Genomic DNA, 25,427 nt, shown 5'->3' on the forward strand with positions numbered 1-25,427 from the left:
ATGCTGTGGCACTCTGCATTTGTTGGGGGCATTGCTGTGGCACTCTGCATTTATTGGGGGCAATGCTGTGGCACTCTGCATTTATTGGGGGCATTGCTGTCGCACTCTGCATTTATTGGGGGCATTGCTGTCGCACTCTGCATTTATTGGGGGCAATGCTGTGGCACTCTGCATTTATTGGGGGCATTGCTGTGGCACTCTGCATTTATTGGGGGCAATGCTTTGGCACTCTGCATTTATTGGGGGCAATGCTGTGGCACTCTGCATTTATTGGGGGCATTGCTGTGGCACTCTGCATTTATTGGGGACAATGCTGTGGCACTCTGCATTTATTGGGGGCATTGCTGTGGAACTCTGCATTTATTGGGGGCAATGCTGTGGCACTCTGCATTTATTTGGGGGCAATGCTGTGGCACTCTGCATTTATTGGGGGCATTGCTGTGGCACTCTGCATTTATTGGGGGCATTGCTGTCGCACTCTGCATTTATTGGGGGCAATGCTGTGGCACTCTGCATTTATTGGGGGCAATGCTGTGGCACTCTGCATTTATTGGGGGCATTGCTGTGGCACTCTGCATTTATTGGGGGCAATGCTGTGGCACTCTGCATTTATTGGGGGCAATGTTGTGGCACTCTGCATTTATTGGGGGCATTGCTGTGGCACTCTGCATTTATTGGGGGCAATGTTGTGGCACTCTGCATTTATTGGGGGCATTGCTGTGGAACTCTGCATTTATTGGGGGCAATGCTGTGGCACTCTGCATTTATTGGGGGCAATGCTGTGGCACTCTGCATTTATTGGGGGCATTGCTGTGGCACTCTGCATTTATTGGGGGCAATGCTGTGGCACTCTGCATTTATTGGAAGCATTGCTGTGGCACTCTGCATTTATTGGTGGCATTGCTGTGGCACTCTGCATTTATTGGGGGCAATGCTGTGGCACTCTGCATTTATTGGTAGCATTGCTGTCGCACTCTGCATTTATTGGGGGCAATGCTGTGGCACTCTGCATTTATTGGGGGCAATGCTGTGGCACTCTGCATTTATTGGGGGCATTGCTGTGGAACTCTGCATTTATTGGGGGCAATGCTGTGGCACTCTGCATTTATTGGGGGCATTGCTGTGGCACTCTGCATTTATTGGGGGCATTGCTGTCGCACTCTGCATTTATTGGTAGCATTGCTGTCGCACTCTGCATTTATTGGGGGCAATGCTGTGGCACTCTGCATTTATTGGGGGCAATGCTGTGGCACTCTGCATTTATTGGGGGCATTGCTGTGGCACTCTGCATTTATTGGGGGCAATGCTGTGGCACTCTGCATTTTTTGGGGGCATTGCTGTGGCACTCTGCATTTATTGGGGGCAATGCTGTGGCACTCTGCATTTATTGGGGGCAATGCTGTGGCACTCTGCATTTATTGGGGGCATTGCTGTGGCACTCTGCATTTATTGGGGGCATTGCTGTGGCACTCTGCATTTATTGGGAGCAATGCTGTGGCACTCTGCATTTATTGGGGGCAATGCTGTGGCACTCTGCATTTATTGGGGGCAATGCTGTGGCACTCTGCATTTATTGGGGGCAATGCTGTGGCACTCTGCATTTATTGGGGGCATTGCTGTGGCACTCTGCATTTATTGGGGGCAATGCTGTGGCACTCTGCATTTATTGGGGGCATTGCTGTCGCACTCTGCATTTATTGGTAGCATTGCTGTCGCACTCTGCATTTATTGGGGGCAATGCTGTGGCACTCTGCATTTATTGGGGGCAATGCTGTGGCACTCTGCATGTATTGGGGGCATTGCTGTGGCACTCTGCATTTATTGGGGGCAATGCTGTGGCACTCTGCATTTTTTGGGGGCATTGCTGTGGCACTCTGCATTTATTGGGGGCAATGCTGTGGCACTCTGCATTTATTGGGGGCAATGCTGTGGCACTCTGCATTTATTGGGGGCATTGCTGTGGCACTCTGCATTTATTGGGGGCATTGCTGTGGCACTCTGCATTTATTGGGAGCAATGCTGTGGCACTCTGCATTTATTGGGGGCAATGCTGTGGCACTCTGCATTTATTGGGGGCAATGCTGTGGCACTCTGCATTTATTGGGGGCAATGCTGTGGCACTCTGCATTTATTGGGGGCATTGCTGTGGCACTCTGCATTTATTGGGGGCAATGCTGTGGCACTCTGCATTTATTGGGGGCATTGCTGTGGCACTCTGCATTTATTGGGGGCAATGTTGTGGCACTCTGCATTTATTGGGGGCATTGCTGTGGAACTCTGCATTTATTGGGGGCAATGCTGTGGCACTCTGCATTTATTGGGGGCAATGCTGTGGCACTCTGCATTTGTTGGGGGCATTGCTGTGGCACTCTGCATTTATTGGGGGCAATGCTGTGGCACTCTGCATTTATTGGGGGCATTGCTGTCGCACTCTGCATTTATTGGGGGCATTGCTGTCGCACTCTGCATTTATTGGGGGCAATGCTGTGGCACTCTGCATTTATTGGGGGCATTGCTGTGGCACTCTGCATTTATTGGGGGCAATGCTGTGGCACTCTGCATTTATTGGGGGCAATGCTGTGGCACTCTGCATTTATTGGGGGCATTGCTGTGGCACTCTGCATTTATTGGGGACAATGCTGTGGCACTCTGCATTTATTGGGGGCATTGCTGTGGAACTCTGCATTTATTGGGGGCAATGCTGTGGCACTCTGCATTTATTTGGGGGCAATGCTGTGGCACTCTGCATTTATTGGGGGCATTGCTGTGGCACTCTGTATTTATTGGGGGCATTGCTGTCGCACTCTGCATTTATTGGGGGCAATGCTGTGGCACTCTGCATTTATTGGGGGCAATGCTGTGGCACTCTGCATTTATTGGGGGCATTGCTGTGGCACTCTGCATTTATTGGGGGCAATGCTGTGGCACTCTGCATTTATTGGGGGCAATGTTGTGGCACTCTGCATTTATTGGGGGCATTGCTGTGGCACTCTGCATTTATTGGGGGCAATGGTGTGGCACTCTGCATTTATTGGGGGCATTGCTGTGGAACTCTGCATTTATTGGGGGCAATGCTGTGGCACTCTGCATTTATTGGGGGCAATGCTGTGGCACTCTGCATTTATTGGGGGCATTGCTGTGGCACTCTGCATTTATTGGGGGCAATGCTGTGGCACTCTGCATTTATTGGAAGCATTGCTGTGGCACTCTGCATTTATTGGTGGCATTGCTGTGGCACTCTGCATTTATTGGGGGCAATGCTGTGGCACTCTGCATTTATTGGTAGCATTGCTGTCGCACTCTGCATTTATTGGGGGCAATGCTGTGGCACTCTGCATTTATTGGGGGCAATGCTGTGGCACTCTGCATTTATTGGGGGCATTGCTGTGGAACTCTGCATTTATTGGGGGCAATGCTGTGGCACTCTGCATTTATTGGGGGCATTGCTGTGGCACTCTGCATTTATTGGGGGCATTGCTGTGGCACTCTGCATTTATTGGGGGCATTGCTGTCGCACTCTGCATTTATTGGTAGCATTGCTGTCGCACTCTGCATTTATTGGGGGCAATGCTGTGGCACTCTGCATTTATTGGGGGCATTGCTGTGGAACTCTGCATTTATTGGGGGCAATGCTGTGGCACTCTGCATTTATTGGGGGCATTGCTGTGGCACTCTGCATTTATTGGGGGCATTGCTGTGGCACTCTGCATTTATTGGGGGCATTGCTGTCGCACTCTGCATTTATTGGTAGCATTGCTGTCGCACTCTGCATTTATTGGGGGCAATGCTGTGGCACTCTGCATTTATTGGGGGCAATGCTGTGGCACTCTGCATTTATTGGGGGCATTGCTGTGGCACTCTGCATTTATTGGGGGCAATGCTGTGGCACTCTGCATTTATTGGGGGCATTGCTGTGGCACTCTGCATTTATTGGGGGCAATGCTGTGGCACTCTGCATTTATTGGGGGCAATGCTGTGGCACTCTGCATTTATTGGGGGCATTGCTGTGGCACTCTGCATTTATTGGGGGCATTGCTGTGGCACTCTGCATTTATTGGGAGCAATGCTGTGGCACTCTGCATTTATTGGGGGCAATGCTGTGGCACTCTGCATTTATTGGGGGCAATGCTGTGGCACTCTGCATTTATTGGGGGCAATGCTGTGGCACTCTGCATTTATTGGGGGCATTGCTGTGGCACTCTGCATTTATTGGGGGCAATGCTGTGGCACTCTGCATTTATTGGGGGCATTGCTGTGGCACTCTGCATTTATTGGGGGCAATGTTGTGGCACTCTGCATTTATTGGGGGCATTGCTGTGGAACTCTGCATTTATTGGGGGCAATGCTGTGGCACTCTGCATTTATTGGGGGCAATGCTGTGGCACTCTGCATTTGTTGGGGGCATTGCTGTGGCACTCTGCATTTATTGGGGGCAATGCTGTGGCACTCTGCATTTATTGGGGGCATTGCTGTCGCACTCTGCATTTATTGGGGGCATTGCTGTCGCACTCTGCATTTATTGGGGGCAATGCTGTGGCACTCTGCATTTATTGGGGGCATTGCTGTGGCACTCTGCATTTATTGGGGGCAATGCTGTGGCACTCTGCATTTATTGGGGGCAATGCTGTGGCACTCTGCATTTATTGGGGGCATTGCTGTGGCACTCTGCATTTATTGGGGACAATGCTGTGGCACTCTGCATTTATTGGGGGCATTGCTGTGGAACTCTGCATTTATTGGGGGCAATGCTGTGGCACTCTGCATTTATTTGGGGGCAATGCTGTGGCACTCTGCATTTATTGGGGGCAATTCTGTGGCACTCTGCATTTATTGGGGGCAATGTTGTGGCACTCTGCATTTATTGGGGGCATTGCTGTGGCACTCTGCATTTATTGGGGGCATTGCTGTCGCACTCTGCATTTATTGGGGGCAATGCTGTGGCACTCTGCATTTATTGGGGGCAATGCTGTGGCACTCTGCATTTATTGGGGGCATTGCTGTGGCACTCTGCATTTATTGGGGGCAATTCTGTGGCACTCTGCATTTATTGGGGGCAATGTTGTGGCACTCTGCATTTATTGGGGGCATTGCTGTGGCACTCTGCATTTATTGGGGGCAATGTTGTGGCACTCTGCATTTATTGGGGGCATTGCTGTGGAACTCTGCATTTATTGGGGGCAATGCTGTGGCACTCTGCATTTATTGGGGGCAATGCTGTGGCACTCTGCATTTATTGGGGGCATTGCTGTGGCACTCTGCATTTATTGGGGGCAATGCTGTGGCACTCTGCATTTATTGGAAGCATTGCTGTGGCACTCTGCATTTATTGGTGGCATTGCTGTGGCACTCTGCATTTATTGGGGGCAATGCTGTGGCACTCTGCATTTATTGGTAGCATTGCTGTCGCACTCTGCATTTATTGGGGGCAATGCTGTGGCACTCTGCATTTATTGGGGGCAATGCTGTGGCACTCTGCATTTATTGGGGGCATTGCTGTGGCACTCTGCATTTATTGGGGGCAATGCTGTGGCACTCTGCATTTTTTGGGGGCATTGCTGTGGCACTCTGCATTTATTGGGGGCAATGCTGTGGCACTCTGCATTTATTGGGGGCATTGCTGTGGAACTCTGCATTTATTGGGGGCAATGCTGTGGCACTCTGCATTTATTGGGGGCATTGCTGTGGCACTCTGCATTTATTGGGGGCATTGCTGTGGCACTCTGCATTTATTGGGGGCATTGCTGTCGCACTCTGCATTTGTTGGGGGCAATGCTGTGGCACTCTGCATTTATTGGGGGCAATGCTGTGGCACTCTGCATTTATTGGGGGCCTTGCTGTGGCACTCTGCATTTATTGGGGGCAATGTTGTGGCACTCTGCATTTATTGGGGGCCTTGCTGTGGCACTCTGCATTTATTGGGGGCAATGTTGTGGCACTCTGAATTTATTGGGGGCATTGCTGTGGAACTCTGCATTTATTGGGGGCATTGCTGTGGCACTCTGCATTTATTGGGGGCATTGCTTTGGCACTCTGCATTTATTGGGGGCATTGCTGTGGCACTCTGCATTTATTGGGGGCAATGCTGTGGCACTCTGCATTTATTGTTATGTTGTCATGTTATTTTTTTATTTTTTTGGGGGGGGGGGGGTGCTGGGAGGGAGTCTTGCCCGGGGAGCAATTTAATGTAGAACCGCCACTGGATTGGACCAGATGTGGGGAGAGGAGAATTAAGGAGAGAAGAAGGGAGTGGAGCAGATAGGGGTAGGGGGTGGAGGAGAGGGAGTGGAGCAGATAGGGGCAGGGGGGAGAGGAGAATTAAGGAGAGAAGAAGGGAGTGGAGCAGATAGGGGCAGGGGGGAGAGGAGAATTAAGGAGAGAAGAAGGGAGTGGAGCAGATAGGGGTAGGGGGTGGAGGAGAGGGAGTGGAGCAGATAGGGGCAGGGGGGAGAGGAGAATTGAGGAGAGAAGAAAGGAGTGGAGCAGATAGGGGCAGGGGGGAGAGGAGAATTGAGGAGAGAAGAAAGGAGTGGAGCAGATAGGGGCAGGGGGGAGGAGGAGAGGAGAAGGGAGTGGAGCAGACAGGGGCAAGGGGAGGAGGAGAGGAGAAGGGAGTGGAGCAGATGGGTGGGGGAGGGAGGAAAAAATATATCAGGGTTATAGCTGCCAGCTAATCCCGATATTTAATGTCAAACAAATGATGTCTTTTTACTATAGGCCGGTTGGCAAGTGTTTAGGATCGCAGTATACAGAGGAGCCTTGGCAGAGCGCTGTGGCTTTCACGTATATTGCAAACATGTGCAATTAAACCCTCTTGTATTTAACATGAACTGTTAGACGGGGTAATTTGTTTTATATTGCAGGCTAGCTGGTAAGTGTGCTGGGAAATTGTCTGTTGGTTGTATAGCAGGGGATTTTTATGGGGAACCTCATGCAAAAATTATTAAAATTGTTGGACCTCCCAAAAATCCACACCAGACCCTGTGGTGACAGGAGTCACTTTGGATGGGGGGCTGTGGGACACAGCTTACCTTAGAGAGGTTGGGAAATCCCTCTCTCAACCCACTAGGCCCCTCTTATGTGTAAGTCACCCTGTGTCTATTAGGGACACAGGGTGACCAAGAAAATGATGGACTTAATGGACACAGAGAATATGGTATAGATTGACTCTTTGGGACTTGTTACCCGACTAACTCAGGCACAGACCGATTGGAGATCTGGTACCTGGTTAGTCTACCTTTTGGGGGGGGGGGGGAAGATGTGTAACAATAGTCACCATCACTAGGAATGAAAGACAGACACTATATGTGGGCCCCTTGGAGTAATGTTATCTTTGATTCAAGCCCATGTCTCCCCAAGACAGTCAGACTCATAGCAGATGCTAATATCATCAGCTCTACCACCTGTCTTCCACAAATTGTTGACTATGCTGATTTACTCACCTATTGTTTCTGTCCAGATGGCTAGGTAATTAGTTCAGGTTATTTCTATTTCTGTATACAATTTCATCTGCATAGGATAATGTAATCAGGCACCTGACCTGGTGGGGTAATCTGATCAGGAGGGGGATGTCCTCCTGTGAGGTATATATTCGGTGTGAGTTTGTTTAAAGGTTCCAGCTAGGTTGTCGGCTAGCTTTGTATGGGGGCGGCTGTAATATCTGATATCTATGTTCAAGACTGAAGGAAGCGTTATACTGACAGAAGCCCACAAGCACGGTGTGGGTCATGGTTCTGTTACAGACCCTTATCCAAGCATTTAGTCTGACAGGTCAGGAAAGGTGGGGCTGAGCATGTGCCTCCCCTCCTGAAACATACAAGGCAAAATGCCCTCAACATAGGAGGGGTACTGTGCCAGGGAGAACCTCCTACTCAGCAAATATTGTCCCCATATTGATTGAGAGAAAAGCCTTTGCCCAACAACCCTGACCCAGCTTGAGTTCTAGCTTCCTATAAACGTGTTCAGCTCTTCTGTGTCATGCCACTGCACTTGAGAAAGGAGCGTGCACGCCCTGTGAGGCTACTGCGCACAATCAGAAACGCGCTGTGCGATTGGCTGCTGGATCTGTCATGCTGAGCTCCCCTGTCTGTTAGCGCCAGATGTACTGAGGAGCAGGGCGCCCTTCTGAAGCTGTTGGCCATCCTACCAAATGGTCTCTTGGCTCACCAGGTGTCTCCCTGAGGAACAGAACACCTTCCTGAAGCCGCCGGCCATCCTACTATCTGATCTCTTGGCCCTCCAGGCATCTCCCTCCTTCACCATCCCCTGCACGACCTCTTGGAGACAAAACATCAAGCTGTGGACGCCTGTTTTCCTGCAGACAACCTAACAGATGAGATATTTTATACTGTTTTAGCCACTATATACTATATACTGCAGCAGCCCCTCCTAGGCAAAGTGACGTAAAGTGTACGTCACTCGCCCACGAGCCTCTAGGCCCCCGCTCACCCCGGTCACTCCTGCCCCCGCTCCTTCCCTGACATCCCTGCGCGTGTGACCGGTGGCTCCGATGTCCACTGGTCACTTGCGATCTCCCACAGGAGAGGGAGAAAGGCAGACGGCTGATGTAAACACTGTGATCCCTTAGATCATGACAGAGGCTATGCGATCCTGCTATGTAGGATCGTATGTCTCTGTGATGATCTAACAAGCCACGCCCCTTGACAGTTAGAATCACTCCCCTAGGGACACACTTAAACCCTTGATCACTAATAAAGTTAACCCCTTCCCTTCCAGTGTCATTATTACAGTAACAGTGCAAATGTATAGCACTGATTACTGTAGTAATGTCACTGGTAACCCCGAAAGTGTAAAAAATGTCAGTCAGGGGTCCGATCTGTCCGCCGCAATGTCGCAGTCCCGCAAAAAAAAAAAAAAATCGCAGATCGCTGCCATTACTAGTTAATAAAAAAAAACAATAAAAGTGACATAAATCTTTCCCGTAGATAGTAAACGCAATAACTTTTGCGCAAACCAATCAAAATACGCTTATTGCGATTTTTTTTTTGAGAATTTCATATTAAAATAATGTGAAAAATATTGTTATTTTTTCAAAATTGTCGCTCTTTTTTTGTTTATAGCGCAAAAAATAAAAACACGCACAGGTGATCAAATACCACCAAAAGAAAGCTCTGTTTGTGGGAAAAAAAGGACGTCAATTTCATTTGGGTACAGCGTCGCACGACCGCGCAATTGTCCGTTAAAGTCACGCAGTGCTGAATCGCAAAATAGGGCCTGGTCTTTGAGCAGCCAAATCCTCCGGGGCTTAAGTGGTTAAATGTGAGCAGTTTTCCTGTACCTGCCTTACCCTTTTAATTAAATTGATAACACTTAGAGGCGCTCTGCTTTTTGTTTTTATAACAACCCTGACCCAGTGCTTGTGGGGTCACTGGGGGAAGGATCTTATTGTATTATGAAAGTCCACTTTAACAATAAAAGAGTAGCCAGAGATACATCTCCATGCACCCACTTTCATAAAAAAAAAGTGAAATGTAAAATATAAACACACACAAAGCTGCACAATGTAAATCCACCATCAATCACATTGTCCAGTGATGCGGATCCATGTCAATCACAATGAGCGGCACCCACCGCAGGAACAAAAATGCTGACTGTCAATGGGCCTGCCGGTGGGTGAAGCTGATTGGGAGCTAGTACAGATAGGAAAGCAAATCCCAATGTGAGATTATTGTCTCTGGACCTGAGAAATATAGAGAAAAATGTATCCAGCACTGGTGCAAAAAAAGAAAAAATAACAACTGCCATGGTTCTACAATATTTGCTATAAGAATCTTGTCTAAAGATAATCTCAGGTAGGGATGAGAAAATCTGCCCTGGGTTTGGTTCCAGATGCTGAACCCCAATGAAATCAATGGAAGCGGAATCTCTCAAATTTAAAATGGCCGTTTTATGGGCTAATAGGCAAGTGAATTTTGGTGACTTCAATGGGTCTTGCGGATGTGATTTCCTTAGGAAACAGTTGGAACGGAATCCAGACACCCCGACTGGGTATCTCCGCCAAGAAGCTGCTTCCTAAGCTCTGGAACATGAGACCCATGAATCTGGCTATAGTTACCCCAAGAACTATGCAATACCAGTTTCGGAGTAAACCTGAATAAGAACTGTTTATTGAACAAGAATACAGGCCTTTTATACACTTGAAAAGAATGTCAGTCCCTACATGCACAATGACCAGAATATTTACCCAAAACATCACACAATGGTTTAGAGAACGAGGTAGGGCTGACTCATGGCTAATCCCCCTCTAGCAACTACTTTAGCTGACAATTATATAATTAACATGCTAATTAACTTAGCACTTAAACCAGCCTAGTTGGAATGCACAGAATGCTAGCAGACAAACAATAGATGACACAATTACCACCTGGACAATCAAGGATCTCATTCCAGGTCAGACTTGCCGGCATCGAGCTCCCAAAGAACAATACACATTATTATAAGTGTAAACACATCCCCACAGTAGATAATAGGTTGTTAATTAATAATGGGTGAAAGACAGGTGGCTTGAGTTGATGAGATTACCAATAAGGATTGCTCCACAGTCCACACAGTCAGTGGCCAGGAGGCTAGCCTGCAGTCCTCTCCAAAAGTCTCCCAAATCTGTGACACCAGTGTCGATGGGAAGATATCATTTATAGAAACAGTAGAAATACCTCCTCTATATATTATGTATGGCTCCCGCTGTACAGGGTATTCAGCCAAAAAACGGTCAAGAGGGAAAAGAACCGCTCAAGTGAGGGGATAGTTCCAAACACATCCAACTCAGGTGCAGGCACGGATCCGCAGTCCTGATAGCAGCAAATGGAAGAGCACAAAAAGCCGCACAACCGGTTGAAGATGCAAAAAGTTAAAATCCAAATTTATTTTGCAGGCAAAAAGATAAAATCATCCAAGATGAAACCAAAACAGTCGGAGACATGGGGGGGAAAAGGGGAGCACGGCGGTCGACGCGTTTCACGGAGTCTTCCGCTTAGTCGTAACCATGCTGTACAATACAAGACACTGCTATATATAGAGGAAAAGGCATTTCAAATAACATGTACCTCCCAGAATGTGCTTGATTGAGCCCACACAGCTGCAGATACTAAATCCCAATTAAGGGCACACAAACAGCCCAGCAGGAATTGTATGTTTGTTTTTGCTTCACCTTTTGTCCAAAAACGCATAGCAAAAAAAGTTCTATAAATGCATATGCGAAAAAGCTTTCAATAAAAATAAGGAAAAAACAGTAGTGATAATATAAAAAGACAACTGGTAGAAGCCAAAAAACAAACAAAAACAAAGTAAAGGGAGAAAAGAAAAAAGAAAAACGGAGGGAAAAAAACTAAGAGAAAAAAAAAAAAAAAGGGGGAAAAAAGAAAAAAACTAGAAAAAGAAAGACAAAGAAAAAGAAAACAGTAAAACGGAAGCATATAGATGTGTTCATACCCAGATGGAACTATGGTATAAAAAGAAATGGTGTATAATATAGTCATGAAGAGCATATATGTGTAAATATATAAGTGGTACACATAAAAATAATAAATGTGTAACCACAAACACATACATCACGTCCATATAGCATATGAAACAAATAGATAAATGGGGGGGGGGGGGGAATTGTACACATATGTAATAGGTATGAGCACAACCCCCAAAAACGTATAACCCCATCCATTGAGTGGTATATCTGCAACTGTGTTCACATACATAGGGCAATCCACCCAATCGAAAGAATATAAAAATAACCAATGAGATATGTAAGAACACTAAACATTACCATAAAAATAATAATAAATACATAAATGCATAAACATAGAAGTCCTGTGTGTCTTTATCAGCATAATGGTATTATTATCCCCTATAAAGATATAAAAATAGGGACATTTAAATGGATATATACCCAAGACATTGGTAACGTCTCAGGCATATCCCACATCGATCTAACAAAAAAAAAATATATATATATATATATATGCTTACGTGTACATGTCGACTTAGATCATACTGAACACAGAGTATAGCATGCACATGTGTGAACCACCGTGCATATAGCACAATCAATATCCATAAAGGAATCAGCCACACATTGCATAAATATATAGCCATGGGGGCAAGCCGAACGGAACAACCAGTTATCCCCAAGTCTGTTTAGCACTACAATTAAAAATACATCAGAAACATGGTTGCATCTGAAAGGTAATTTCCGATGTGGGGCTAAGGACTGCATTACATGTCCCCATATTCTAGGGGGTGTTAACTTTCAATCCTCTATTGAGAACAAAACATACAAAATCAACAGGTTTTTTAATTGTAACACTACATACCTTATTTATCTCATTACTTGCAGAGAATGTTTTGTACAATATGTGGGTCGCACCACACGAAAACTTAAAGACAGATTTAGGGAACACCTTAGTGATGTCAGATTGAGGAAATCCACGAATGTGGCCCGACATTTTAATTCAGAACATGACGGTGATCTGTCTTTGATATCGGTCCAAGTGATCGAACGTGTGGTTGCTCCTGTAAGAGGGGGCGATGTGTTCCGCCTTCTGTGTAAGCGGGAGGTTTTCTGGATTCATAAACTCCAGACCCGCTTACCTGGCGGTTTAAACTTTGAAAGGGATGTTACTCACTTTTATTCCCAGTAATGATTCATGTATCTATTCGTGGGTACATACATTTAACTATACATACAGAGAGGGCTACCTGTATCCCATACGCATACAGGGTACATGTTTCTTTGATTGGCCATTCTATGTCTTAGTGTTTCTTTGTTTCTTCTTTTCTCTTTTTTTCTTCTCATTTCTCCTTCCCTTTTGTCCCATTTCGGTCTCTGCATCTTTTTTTTTTTGGAATGCATGTGTTCTTCGATATATATGCATGTTGTTCCGTTCGGCTTGCCCCCATGGCTGTATATTTATGCAATGTGTGGCTGATTCCTTTATGGATATTGATTGTGCTATATGCACGGTGGTTCACACATGTGCATGCTATACTCTGTGTTCAGTATGATCTAAGTCGACATGTACACGTAAGCATATATATATATATATTTTTTTTTTTTTGTTAGATCGATGTGGGATATGCCTGAGACGTTACCAATGTCTTGGGTATATATCCATTTAAATGTCCCTATTTTTATATCTTTATAGGGGATAATAATACCATTATGCTGATAAAGACACACAGGACTTCTATGTTTATGCATTTATGTATTTATTATTATTTTTATGGTAATGTTTAGTGTTCTTACATATCTCATTGGTTATTTTTATATTCTTTCGATTGGGTGGATTGCCCTATGTATGTGAACACAGTTGCAGATATACCACTCAATGGATGGGGTTATACGTTTTTGGGGGTTGTGCTCATACCTATTACATATGTGTACAATTCCCCCCCCCCCCCATTTATCTATTTGTTTCATATGCTATATGGACGTGATGTATGTGTTTGTGGTTACACATTTATTATTTTTATGTGTACCACTTATATATTTACACATATATGCTCTTCATGACTATATTATACACCATTTCTTTTTATACCATAGTTCCATCTGGGTATGAACACATCTATATGCTTCCGTTTTACTGTTTTCTTTTTCTTTGTCTTTCTTTTTCTTTTTCTAGTTTTTTTCTTTTTTCCCCCTTTTTTTTTTTCCCTTCGTTTTTTTCCCTTCGTTTTTCTTTTTTCTTTTCTCCCTTTACTTTGTTTTTGTTAGTTTTTTGGCTTCTACCAGCTGTCTTTTTATATTATCACTACTGTTTTTTCCTTATTTTTATTGAAAGCTTTTTCGCATATGCATTTATAGAACTTTTTTGCTATGCGTTTTTGGACAAAAGGTGAAGCAAAAACAAACATACAATTCCTGCTGGGCTGTTTGTGTGCCCTTAATTGGGATTTAGTATCTGCAGCTGTGTGGGCTCAATCAAGCACATTGTGGGAGGTACATGTTATTTGAAATGCCTTTTCCTCTATATATAGCAGTGTCTTGTATTGTACAGCATGGTTACGACTAAGCGGAAAACTCCGTGAAACGCGTCAACCGCCATGCTCCCCTTTTCCCCCCCATGTCTCCGACTGTTTTGGTTTCATCTTGGATGATTTTATCTTTTTGCCTGCAAAATAAATTTGGATTTTAACTTTTTGCATCTTCAACCGGTTGTGCGGCTTTTTGTGCTCTTCCATTTGCTGTATTCAGCCAAAGCTTGGTGTGATGGCTCATTCCTAGTCTCAGTTCTACTGGCTGGGGAAGAAGACGCACACAAGGATAGGAAGACATAGAAGAATACATGAGGACCCACCAAAGATCACTAATATCTGACACAAGCCTAACTTTTTCTGGTCATTCAATAGAAACTGTGTGGAAACTTGGTTTGTATAAAATTAAGATAATTATCTTTACTTTTAACTTCCAGATAAACTGGGTAATCTCCAGAAAATCAAAGTATGGATGGGATTAAAAAAGTGCAATTGTTCTATCTTGTGATGAATCTTCCTCTCGATCACATGATACAATAAATCATATATTGATCCTGACTCCAGGAAAATTCTATATCACACAATATTGGATTTAAAGCTATGACTTGTGCCCTATAGTCTTTGTCATTTTCTATAAGAACCTTTTTTCCTATTTCAGACATGGAAAGGTGTTATGAGTGTCCGCAGGATCAATGGCCCAACGAGAGACGAGACACCTGTATACAAAGATCAATTGAGTTCCTGTCTTATGGAGATACATTGGGGATTTCTCTAATCTTTATGGCTCTGTTATTCTGTTCTGGAACTATATTCATGTTTGGGATATTTGTGAAACACAAAGACACTCCAATAGTAAAAGCCAATAACCGGAGCCTCACCTTCATCCTTCTCCTCTCACTCATCCTGTCCTTCCTTTGTCCTCTGATGTTCGTCGGACGTCCTACAAAGATCTCCTGTCTTCTCCGACAAGCTGTTTTTGGGACAACTTTTTCAGCAGCAATTTCTTCAGTTCTGGCTAAAACAGTTACTGTTGTTCTGGCTTTTAATGTTACCAGACCTATCGGTAAACCAAGCCAATGGCTGAGGAAACAATTCTCTGCTTTCCTTCTGATTATCTGTTCTTCTGGGCAGCTCGTCGCCTGTGTCTTCTGGTTGGTCTTTTCTCCACCCTTCCTAGAGTATAACAGCCAAGTGGAGGTGGGAAAGATGATATTACAGTGTAATGAGGGCTCAGTCACTGCTTTCTACATTGTGATTGGCTACATGGGAGGTCTGGCCATGCTTAGCTTTATTGTAGCGTTTTTAGCCAAGAAACTTCCAGACACGTTCAATGAAGCTCAGTACATCACATTCAGCATGCTGGTCTTCTGCAGTGTTTGGATCTCCTTCATCCCAGCCTACCTCAGCACTAAAGGGAAATACATGGTGGCTGTGGAGGTCTTCGCCATCTTGTCCTCCAGTGCTGGACTCCTGGGCTGTATCTTCATCCCCAAATGTTACATCCTTCTCCTGAGACCAGATCTGAATGTGAAGGCCACTGTAGCCCAAAGAAAGACACCTCAATGAAAAATATAACTTATATACTGGCATGAAAAGTAATGCTGTGAATTGTGGATAGCAAATTATAGCAAATAAAATGCTTGCAATGAGATTGTAGAATGTTCTTTGGCAAAAGCAGTAACTGTGATAGGTTGTGATTACTCACTGAGATGAGACATAAATATATGCAAAAGAAATCTGCTGTCATTAACGTGGATATAGAATAAACAGTGTATAGGAAGTGTGCTGTGTCCCCATAGTGCTCTGATAATCCTTTGTCATGAATAAACCCCGTGTTCTGTTTTTTTTTTTTATAAATCTATCATGTTTTAGATTTAAGGTGTTTTAAAAATAAAATACAATTTTAAAAGTTTCTTATGATGTTTTAAGAATATTATTATTATTATTATTATTATTATTATTATTATTATGCCTAGAGGTCAATACCATGGTAGCATATGATATATTAGGGATATTGCACCATTGACTCAGGGTATAGAGGAAGGAGTTCCATGTCTCCACCCATTATCTTTAAATGAGGAACATTCCCTTTGTTTTATTTAAAAGTGTACATCTGAGAAAATTAATAAATAAACAAATTTAGTACATCTCTGCAACACATGTACATTTACCTTGTTTTATCCCTTTAACTTCTTCTCACCCGTAGATGATGATATCCGGGTGATGTTTGCAGCTGCAGGCATTATCCCGTTATATTTTGGTTTTCAGGTGGCAGCACTTTTTAATGTGAAAGTGATCCTAGTGGCTAAATAGTCACAGGATTGCTTTTACAACCCCGATCATCTCTATGGTCTAAGAAACCGTAAGTGATGAGTGTTTTGTCACTTCCGGTTTTGCCAGGATGTAAACAAGCCCTAACATAACGGGTATATTTCTACCTATAGCTGCCATCATCATGGGTGGGTTAGGGCCTTTCACAATGCACAATTGTGTTCGGGAAGCTGTATATTTGGTACAAACTGATATGCTTATTGATAGATTTATAGAGAAAGGGTATGATAGAAAAGATTTAGAAAACACCAGGGAACTGGTTAGGAGGATGAATAGAGAGAAATTGTTACGTAAAAGACAAAAGAAAATCCAAGAGTTTTATATAGCTTTTATAACAGGATATAATGTCCAATATAAAGAGGTGGGAAAGTGTATGAGGAAATATTGGCCATTGTTACTGAAGGCCCGTACCTTTCAGGGGGATTCTACTAAAAAAAACACAGTTAATTTATAAAAAGGGACCCTGGAGTGAGAAATGTGAATAGAATATACTGGATCCATCTAAAAGAGAAGTGACATTCCTAAACAGGGTTGGGTTTTACAGATGCAGAAGGTGCATTTTATGTAGGACCACACAGAACAAAAATCAGAAAATTGAAGAATTTCATTCTTTGTCCAGTGGTAGGAATTACAAAATAAACAAGTTTATTACATGTGATACAAAGAGTGCCCCTGTGGATTACAGTATGTGGAGAGGATCACCAGGAAGTTGTCGACATGAATAAACGAACATACAACAAATAGGGATGGGCTGTGTGTTTGAGTCGAACGTAAGTTCAACTCAAACATCAGTTGTTCATGTGTTTGCTGAATACACAAACAAATAGGGCTCTTAGCGGGAAGTTCGCTCACCGATGAGCTCCATATAATGCACTGCGCTTTTGCAGTGCATTGATTGCTGATGATTGGCCAAAGCATGCACCTGACCCGGATTTGTCCAGTCACAGCACAAAGTACTATGATAGCCATGATTGGCCAAAGGCAGCGTGCCATTAGCCAATCATGGCTCAGGGGCAAACTCCATGCCCCACACTATATAAGGCTGCTGCTTACACGGCAGCCGGGTATAGTGGAGATTAGGCAGGTAGTTAGTGGATAGTGAGTTCAGTCAGTTTAGTGCAGTCAGTGTAGTGTACAGGCATACTCTACTTTTAAAATGTATGAATATTTTGTAGTCCTGGGTCCCCTCTCGGTGTTCCCTAAGTTTGGTGTCCCTGTCACTTATAGTTCCTGAGCAGTGCCATGTCAAGCTAACCAAGATTTCCCATAGACGCCAATGTTAAAGACAGGGAGCATTACCATTTCAAGCTGACCAAGATTTCCCATAGACACTATTGTTAAAGACAGGGGGCAGTACCATGCCAAGCTGACCAAGATTTCCCATAGATGCCAATGTTAAAAACTGGGAGCAGTGCCATCCCAAGCTCATCAATATTTCTCCTAGACGCCAATGTTAAAGTGATTTTAATGTCTTGTTTTTTTTTCTTTTTAAAATATTAATCATGTTATACTTACTCCACTGTGCAGTTCGTTTTTGCCAGGATCCTCCTCTTCTCGGGTCCCTGGCTGGAGTTCCTGGCCCCTTCCTCCTGTTGAGTGCCCCCACAGCAAGCAGTATGCTATAGGGGCACTCAAGCCGAGCTGCAGCTCTGTGTGTCCATTCAGACATGGAGCTGCCATTCGGCCCTGCCTCTCTCTCTTCTGGTTGGCTAACTGACTTTGATTGACAGCCGCGGGAACCACGGCTGTGTCTCTGCCAATCAGGAGAGAGAGTCTTGGATGGCCGAGGGACTCGTGGACACTGCTGTACAGAGATGGGGCTCAGGTAAGTATTAGGGGGTGCTGGGGGGGCTGCCACACACAGAATGTTTTTTTATCTTAATGCATAGCATAAACCTTCTGCCTTTACCAGACATCCCAACCTGCAAAAACTCATTACAGGGAGGCGGCACTCCACACCCCCCCCACCAATTTAACACAGCTAAAGGATGATAAAATTAAATGGAATCAGTATACAGAGGTTTACTTCTTCTGAGAGATATTAAAGGAACATGTCTCATGTCGGGAGCCGCTCGATTGTTACCCCGGCTAGCGGGAGGGGACGTCCCCCCCCCTCCCACCGCCTTCCGCGGCTCTGCCCGGGTCTCCCATCCCACCATCTGGGTTACGCGGCAGCCCTATGCCGTCTTTTTTTTTCATGTTTTTTGTATCTGTATTGCGGGGACCTGACAATACATTACAGCCGCGAGCAAGTTTAAATGACATTTTTTCCTTTAGAAATGTCAGTATTGCTGCAGCAGGCTCCATACATCGTACAGATGCGCTACTTTACAGGCACAGTAAGGGACCTCCCCAGGCACAATATTTAGAGGAATTTTTCTTGTTTCACTTTGAGCCTCATTAAAATCACTGCTCCTATCAAAACTATTGTTCTAAAAAAATAGTTTGCACTGATACATGTCCCCCCAGGGCAGTACTCGGGTCCCCATACACTTTTTTGGGCAATAATTTGCATATAAGGCTTTAAAAAGAGGACTTTTGATTTTTCATGTGTCCCATAGACTTTACTGGAGTTTGCATGTTCACTAGAACTTTTACCTGTTCCAGATGTTCTGGAGCAAACTGAAATGGGGGGGTGGGGGGTGTTCGGTTCGGCCCATCCCTACACATAACACCTTAAACAGATTATAGCAGGAGACCCCAAGAATAAGGTTGCTTGGAGCTTATGTGTCACGTAGTCATTGCTGGTAATGGGGCATCTAGGTTCTAAATATGGATCCTGGGCCTAGATTCCAAGAGTCTGTGGACGTGAATCAGAAACAAAACCAATTCAAGGGTCCCCCCAGGCATACACCTCCCAAAGAGCAGTGCCCCCTAAAAGCCGGGGCCCATAGTCTGTAGGCAAAAGGCCCCCCTGAAGTCCCCACCAAAAGCCCTGTCCTGGCTGGGTGTCACAATATATACTGTAAGACCAAAGGTCACCAATCTGCCAAAGCAGCAAACCCAGGATGAGTCCTGGATTGGGACCCCGGGAGCCCCAGCAGAGAACACAGGAAGGGTCCATTCATACTAGGACCTGCATGTCATTCCCATGTAGTTCTATGCAGTGCGATTTTACCGCACCAAAACAAATGCATGCATCCGGCAACCAGATCGCATCGTACCTGTGTGCCATGAGATCTGTTGCAGGCAAACCACACTGCATTCCCAACCTGCGTTTAGGGTGTCGTTAACTTTTCAATGACACCCGCAGCAGATCACAAGGGCGATGCAACTGCAATGCGGTGCGGGAAGCCACACGGGAACGTAACTTTCCCGCACCACATTCTAGTGTGGATGACCCTAAAACTAGGAAGCAGTCCTGTGCCGCCCTGGATTGTGGAGCAGGGAACTCTCTCAGGACCCGTTCACATTGGAACCCAGTGTGGGAAACCTGCGTTCCCTGTGCGTTTCCTGCACTGCCCTTGCAAACTGCAGCAGGTGTCAAAGCAAAGTTCAGAACACCCCAAATTCAGGTCACAATTGCAGGGCGTTTGCCCGAATCGGATGGCATGGTACAGAAGTATCGTGTAATCCAGTGTAGTGCAATTCTAAGAGTAGTGCATGCAGTACGATCAGCGTGGTGGGGTGTGATTTCAGTACATGTGAAATAAATGGGCTGAAATCACACTGCAACCAGATCACACGTGAATGGCACTGCACCCAAATCACACGTGAATCGCACTGCTCCCAGATCACACATGAATGGCACTGCACCCAGATCACACATGAATCGCACTGCACCCAGATCACACATGAATGGCACTGCACCCAGATCACACATGAATTGCACTGCACATAGATCACACATGAAACACACTGCACCCAAATCACACATGAATCGCACTGCACCCAGATCACACATGAATCGCACTGCACCCAGATCACACGTGAATCGCACTGCACCCAGATCACACATGAATTGCACTGCACCCAGATCACACATGAATCACACTGTACCCAGATCATACATGAATTGCACTGCACCCAAATCACACATGAATCGCACTGCACCCAGATCACACATGAATCGCACTGCGCCCAGATCACACATGAATCGCACTGCGCCCAGATCACACGTGAATCGCACTGCACCCAGATCACACATGAATGGCACTGCACCCAGATCACACATGAATCGCAGAGGAAAACATAGCGCGTTCCTATGTGATTCATTGTGTGAAAAATATATAAAGATTCCAGTGCAAAAAGAGCCTCTAATTGTAGCATAAAACAAATAATTTCTCACAAATGGGGAAACCATCAGCCATTAGCCAGTTCCTTATAGCAGATTAATGGCTGGATGGGCCTTTCTCCCCTCCGGGTGGGCGTCTTATGATGTCCTCCCCATCTTACCACACATGCGCACCCTCGGGTATCACCATCAGAGAAAAGAGCCAATCATGTTGGCGCTTTACCATGTGATCAGCTGTGTCCAATCACAGCAGATCACATATAAACAAATGCCGGTTATCTGTATTTCCTTTCCTCAGCGATTTTTCTGTGTGAGGAAAGGAAAGCAGATAATTGACTTTCATGTGATAGGAAATTGATGTGATATCATTTACACTGATCATCAGGGCAGCATATTAATGTCCATCAGTTCAACCTCATCAATGCCCATAAGTGCAGCCTCATCAGTTCCACCTCATCAGTGCCCTTCAGTGTTGCCTCATTAGTGTCCAATTAGTGCAGCCTCATCAGTCTCCATCAGTGCAGCCTTATCCATGTCCATCAGTTCAGACTCATCAGTGCCCATCAATACAACCTCATCAGTGCCCATCAATGCAGCATATCACTGCACGGGGATCACAGGGAGAAATTAGGAGAGCTGACTGGATCACACAGAGAGGGAATCTCCCGCTGTGACACTGCTTGAAGCTGATACGCCGGCTGCTGTCAAACAAAGCCCCGCCTCCTGCACCACCTCCTATAATAGACAGCACACTGATCCAATGCTGGAAAATTGAACCAATATGCTGTCTATCATAGGAGCCGGTCCAGGAGGTGGGACTTTGTTTGACAGTGGGCGGAGTTTTAGCTCCAAGGAGTGTCACAGCAGGAGATCCTTTCTCTGTGATCTGGCCGCCTCTCCTCCCGATTCCACCCTGTGATCCCCATGCAGTGTTTTCTTTTCACCTTCCCCAGTTTCCTGGTTGAACGATTTTGGCAGAAGCAGTTCAGCAAGATTTTTACTGTGCATCAGATCAGCCTGGGGGCAATTGCCTCCCCGCCCCCGGCCCAGTCCACCCCTGATCTGTGTGTTTGCAGCAGCTGGTGGGAGGGGCAAGAGGCACAGCCGGAAGTGCTTGGGGGGAGTAAGGGGAAAAGGGGGGGATATGGCAAACAGGATAAATCAGATGGTGGACAGGAGCATGTATTCAGTGCAGTGGGGGTAAAAGGGGTGCAATCATATGAACCAATCTCCTGTGCACCTCTCCCTGCAGCCTCTGAAAGCTGGCAGAAGGGAGAGGAGGGGAAGCAGATTTCAGCAGCTGCAGGGGAGATGCACAGGAGATTGGTTCATGTAATTGCACCCCTTCTTCCCTCACCACACCGACTGCATGCTCCTGTCCACCATGATTCCTCCTGCTGCCCTCTCTGATCTGCGGCCGTGCTGTAGGGACACTCGGCTCTGCTGTCCTCTCACTGCCAGTCACCTGGAGTTCAGAGCGACGCTGACAGTTTCCTTCAGTTTAGGTGCGGTTTAGGTGCGGTAAACTGCAGAATAATCCCACACAGCTCCGCACTGCACATCCCACATGCGATTTGGTGTGAACCAGACATAGAAAAACTGAATTTTTGTAAAATCTTACCGTAAATTTCCTTTCTCTGAGTCCTCTGACAGCCGCTGCCCACTCATACAGTCTTCACCAATGGGTATTGACCTCTTATCCATAGGAGCAAGCTAGGCATAAGACATGTTAGAAACAAAGCAATTCACATTGACACACCTTTAGGGGGCTGTCCCTCTGGTCCAATACCCCCCTGCTATTAGCATCCCCAACTCAGTTTGAAAGCAAGCAGTTAAAGTCCAAAAGAACCGCACAAGAGGGGTGGGGGCGGCGACTGTCAGAGGACTCCGAGAAAGGAATTTTACGGTAAGATTTTACAAAAATTCTGTTTTCTCTTACGTCCTCTGACAGTCGCCGCCCACTCATACAGTCTTCACCAATGTGATGTCCCAAAGCAGTGTAGACACGAGGGGTGGGAAGCGCAACCATCACAAAGGCAACGCAGCACCCAGGTCAGAGAAAGGAACCTTATCTGAGCAGAAAGGTAAAAACTCTGGGTAACAGAAAAGCTCAACTGGAGCAAACAACCCAGGAAAGCAAATAAACCAGGGGGAAAACAACCCCAACAGACGGGGACCGGCCAACGCCATGCCCCTTAAAGGCACCGCCGCACAAAGAACTTTGCAGCCAAAGGAGACATCTGCTGATGCCAAAACATAAAGTTTGTAGAATTTGGAAAAGGTGTGCATGGACGACCAAGTCGCTGCCTTGCACACCTGGGCCATTGAAGCCTGATGGCGGAAAGCCCATGACGCACTCACCGCTCTGGTAGAGAGCGCCTTGACAGGGAAGGGCGGAACCCGTTCCCTAATAGAATATGCCTGTACAATCGTCTGCCTGATCCATTTCGAAATGGTTGCCGCAGAAGCAGCCATACCCTTCCGAGGGACCTCGGGAAGGACAAAAAGGGAATCCGACTTTCTGAAGGATTCAGTAGACGACAGGTATACCCTGATCGCCCGGACTACATCCAAGGAATGCAAGGCAAACTCCCTAGGATGCTTAGGATTCGCACACAGTGAAGGCAAGACAATATCCTCGTTACGGTGAAAATCTGAAACCACCTTAGGAAGGAAAGATTGGTTCGGTCGCAAGACCACCTTATCCCTATGAACAACCAGGTAAGGGGAGCGGCACGACAGAGCCGCCAACTCCAACACTCTGCGGGCAGATGTGATCGCCACCAGGAAGGCAACCTTCCGAGACAGCACAGGCAGAGGAATCTCCCGGATGCTCTCAAAGGGAGGACGTTGCAAAACGGACAGGACCCAATTCAAGTCCCAAAGAGGTAAAGGTGCTCTCCTAGGAGGAGCCAAATGACACACCCCTTGAATAAAAGTGCGTATCAAAGAGTTTGACGCCAAGGGGCGCTGGAAAAGGACTGCCAGTGCAGACAACTGACCCTTAATTGTGGTCAGCACAAGACGCTGGTCCACACCAGATTGCAGGAAGGCCAACACCCTCGCCACCGAAAAGGAGCGAGGATGGACGCCCCTGGATTTACACCAGGCAAAATAAGCTTTCCAGGTACGGTAATAGATCTTACCGGACGAGGCCTTCCTAGCCTTAAGCAGGGTAGGAAAGACCTCCGATGAAAGACCCCGATCTCTCAGGACCTGGCTTTCAACAGCCACGCCATTAAAGCCAGCGACTGTAAAGCAGGATGGAAGATCGGCCCCTGAGACAGCAAATCGTCCCATAACAGGAGCCCCCATGGAGGCTCGAAGACCAGTTGTATGATGTCCGCGTACCAAGACCGGCGCAGCCAGTCCGGGCCACCAGAATCACCAACTTCGGTTCCGAGACCAACCTACGAAGGAACCTGGACAACAACTGAATTGGGGGGAAGGAATAAATCAGGCTATACTGATTCCAAGGCACCACCAGCGCATCCGAGGCGTCTGCCAGAGGATCGCGCGTTCTTGCCACAAACCTTCCCACCTTGTTGTTTAGCCTGGACGTGAACAGATTGACATCCGGGGATCCCCATCATGCACACAGCATCTGAAACACCTCCGGGTGTAGGGACCATTCCCCCTGGTCCAGGGTCCGGTGGCTCAGATAATCGCCCTGCCAATTCTCCACAACTGCCGAAATTGCCGGGACGTGCGTCTTGGCCCAATACAGATTTTTGGTCACTTCCTGGGCCACCCGGGCACTCCTGGTGCCCCCTTGGTGATTGATATAAGCCGCCGCAGTGGCGTTGTCCGTCTGCACCCTCACAGGACGGCCCCGAAGATGATCCGACCAACAAAGCAATCACAGTCTGATCGCTTGCAGTTCCAAGATGTTTATCGGCAGGGAGGATTCCTCTTCCGACCAAGTGCCCTGGGCAGACAGAGTGCCCAGAACGCCAGCCCAGCCTGACAGGCTGGCGTCCATGGTGATCACCGTCCACAACGGCCAGAAAGACTTCCCCTGCATCAATAATCCGGAGACTGGAGCCACCACAGAAGAGCCTCTCTGGCTTGGCGAATCAAAGATATCCTCTGTTCCAAGGATTGAGGAAGCCTGTCCCACCTGGCTAGAATCTCCACTTGGAGAGATCGCGTGTGGAACTGTGCAAACAGTATCGCCTCGAAGGCTGACACCATTAACCCCAGGGACCGCATGCAGGTCCTGAGGGATGAGGATTCGCTGTCCCTGAGGGACCTGACCTCGTTCTGCAGAGTCCGGGGCTTGTCCTCCGGCAGAAAGACTTTTGCTTGGGCGGAATCCAGGACCATCCCCAAGTAAGGGAGTCGTACAGAAGGGGACAAAGTCGCCTTCTGAACGTTGATGGTCCACCCAAACTCCTGGAGCATCTGAACCGTAGTTGACAGATCGCGTAACAGACTCGGGCTGGCACTCGATCTTAACAGGAGATCGTCCAGATATCCCAAGATCGCAACTCCCTGTGCCCGTAACAGGGCCAGAACAAGAGCCAGCACTTTGGTAAACACCCTTGGAGCCGAAGCGAGACCGAAAGGTAACGCCACAAACTGACAGTGTTCCTCTGCGATTGCGAATCTGAGGTACCTCTGATGACCCTCGAATATGGGGATGTGTAAATACGCATCCTTGAGGTCGATGGAAGCCAGGAAATCTCCCGGGCTCAGGGAGGCTACCACTGAACGGAGGGATTCCATGCGGAATTTTTGAACCCGCACGAAGCGGTTCAGAGCTTTCAAGTCCAGAATCGGACGCACCTTGCCCTCCTTTCTGGGCACAGTGAACAGATTTGAGTAAAACCCCCGAAATCTTTCCCGATGTGGCACCGGGACGATAACCCCCTGG

The 25,427-nt window shown here is 46.5% G+C and overlaps 3 protein-coding genes across 3 annotated transcripts in view; 2 read left to right on the forward strand and 1 right to left on the reverse strand.

The window, feature by feature from the left end:
* The window catches only part of LOC309550692 (uncharacterized protein), a 388,598-nt gene that overhangs the window by 324,971 nt on the left and 38,200 nt on the right, over nucleotides 1-25,427 (reverse strand). The gene's annotated exons all lie outside the window — the stretch shown is intronic.
* Nucleotides 1-25,427, forward strand: part of LOC309550706 (uncharacterized protein) — a 1,733,163-nt gene that overhangs the window by 244,163 nt on the left and 1,463,573 nt on the right. The gene's annotated exons all lie outside the window — the stretch shown is intronic.
* On the forward strand, nucleotides 14,647-15,552 carry LOC309548710 (vomeronasal type-2 receptor 116-like; the record flags this gene model as incomplete). Its single annotated transcript, XM_082248666.1, has 1 exon — nucleotides 14,647-15,552. One exon carries the CDS (start codon nucleotides 14,647-14,649, stop codon nucleotides 15,550-15,552), a length of 906 nt encoding a protein of 301 aa, XP_082104792.1.

Source organism: Pelophylax lessonae (genome assembly GCF_965119305.1).
Source record: "Pelophylax lessonae genome assembly, chromosome: 3".
NCBI classification, from domain to species: Eukaryota; Metazoa; Chordata; class Amphibia; order Anura; family Ranidae; genus Pelophylax; species Pelophylax lessonae.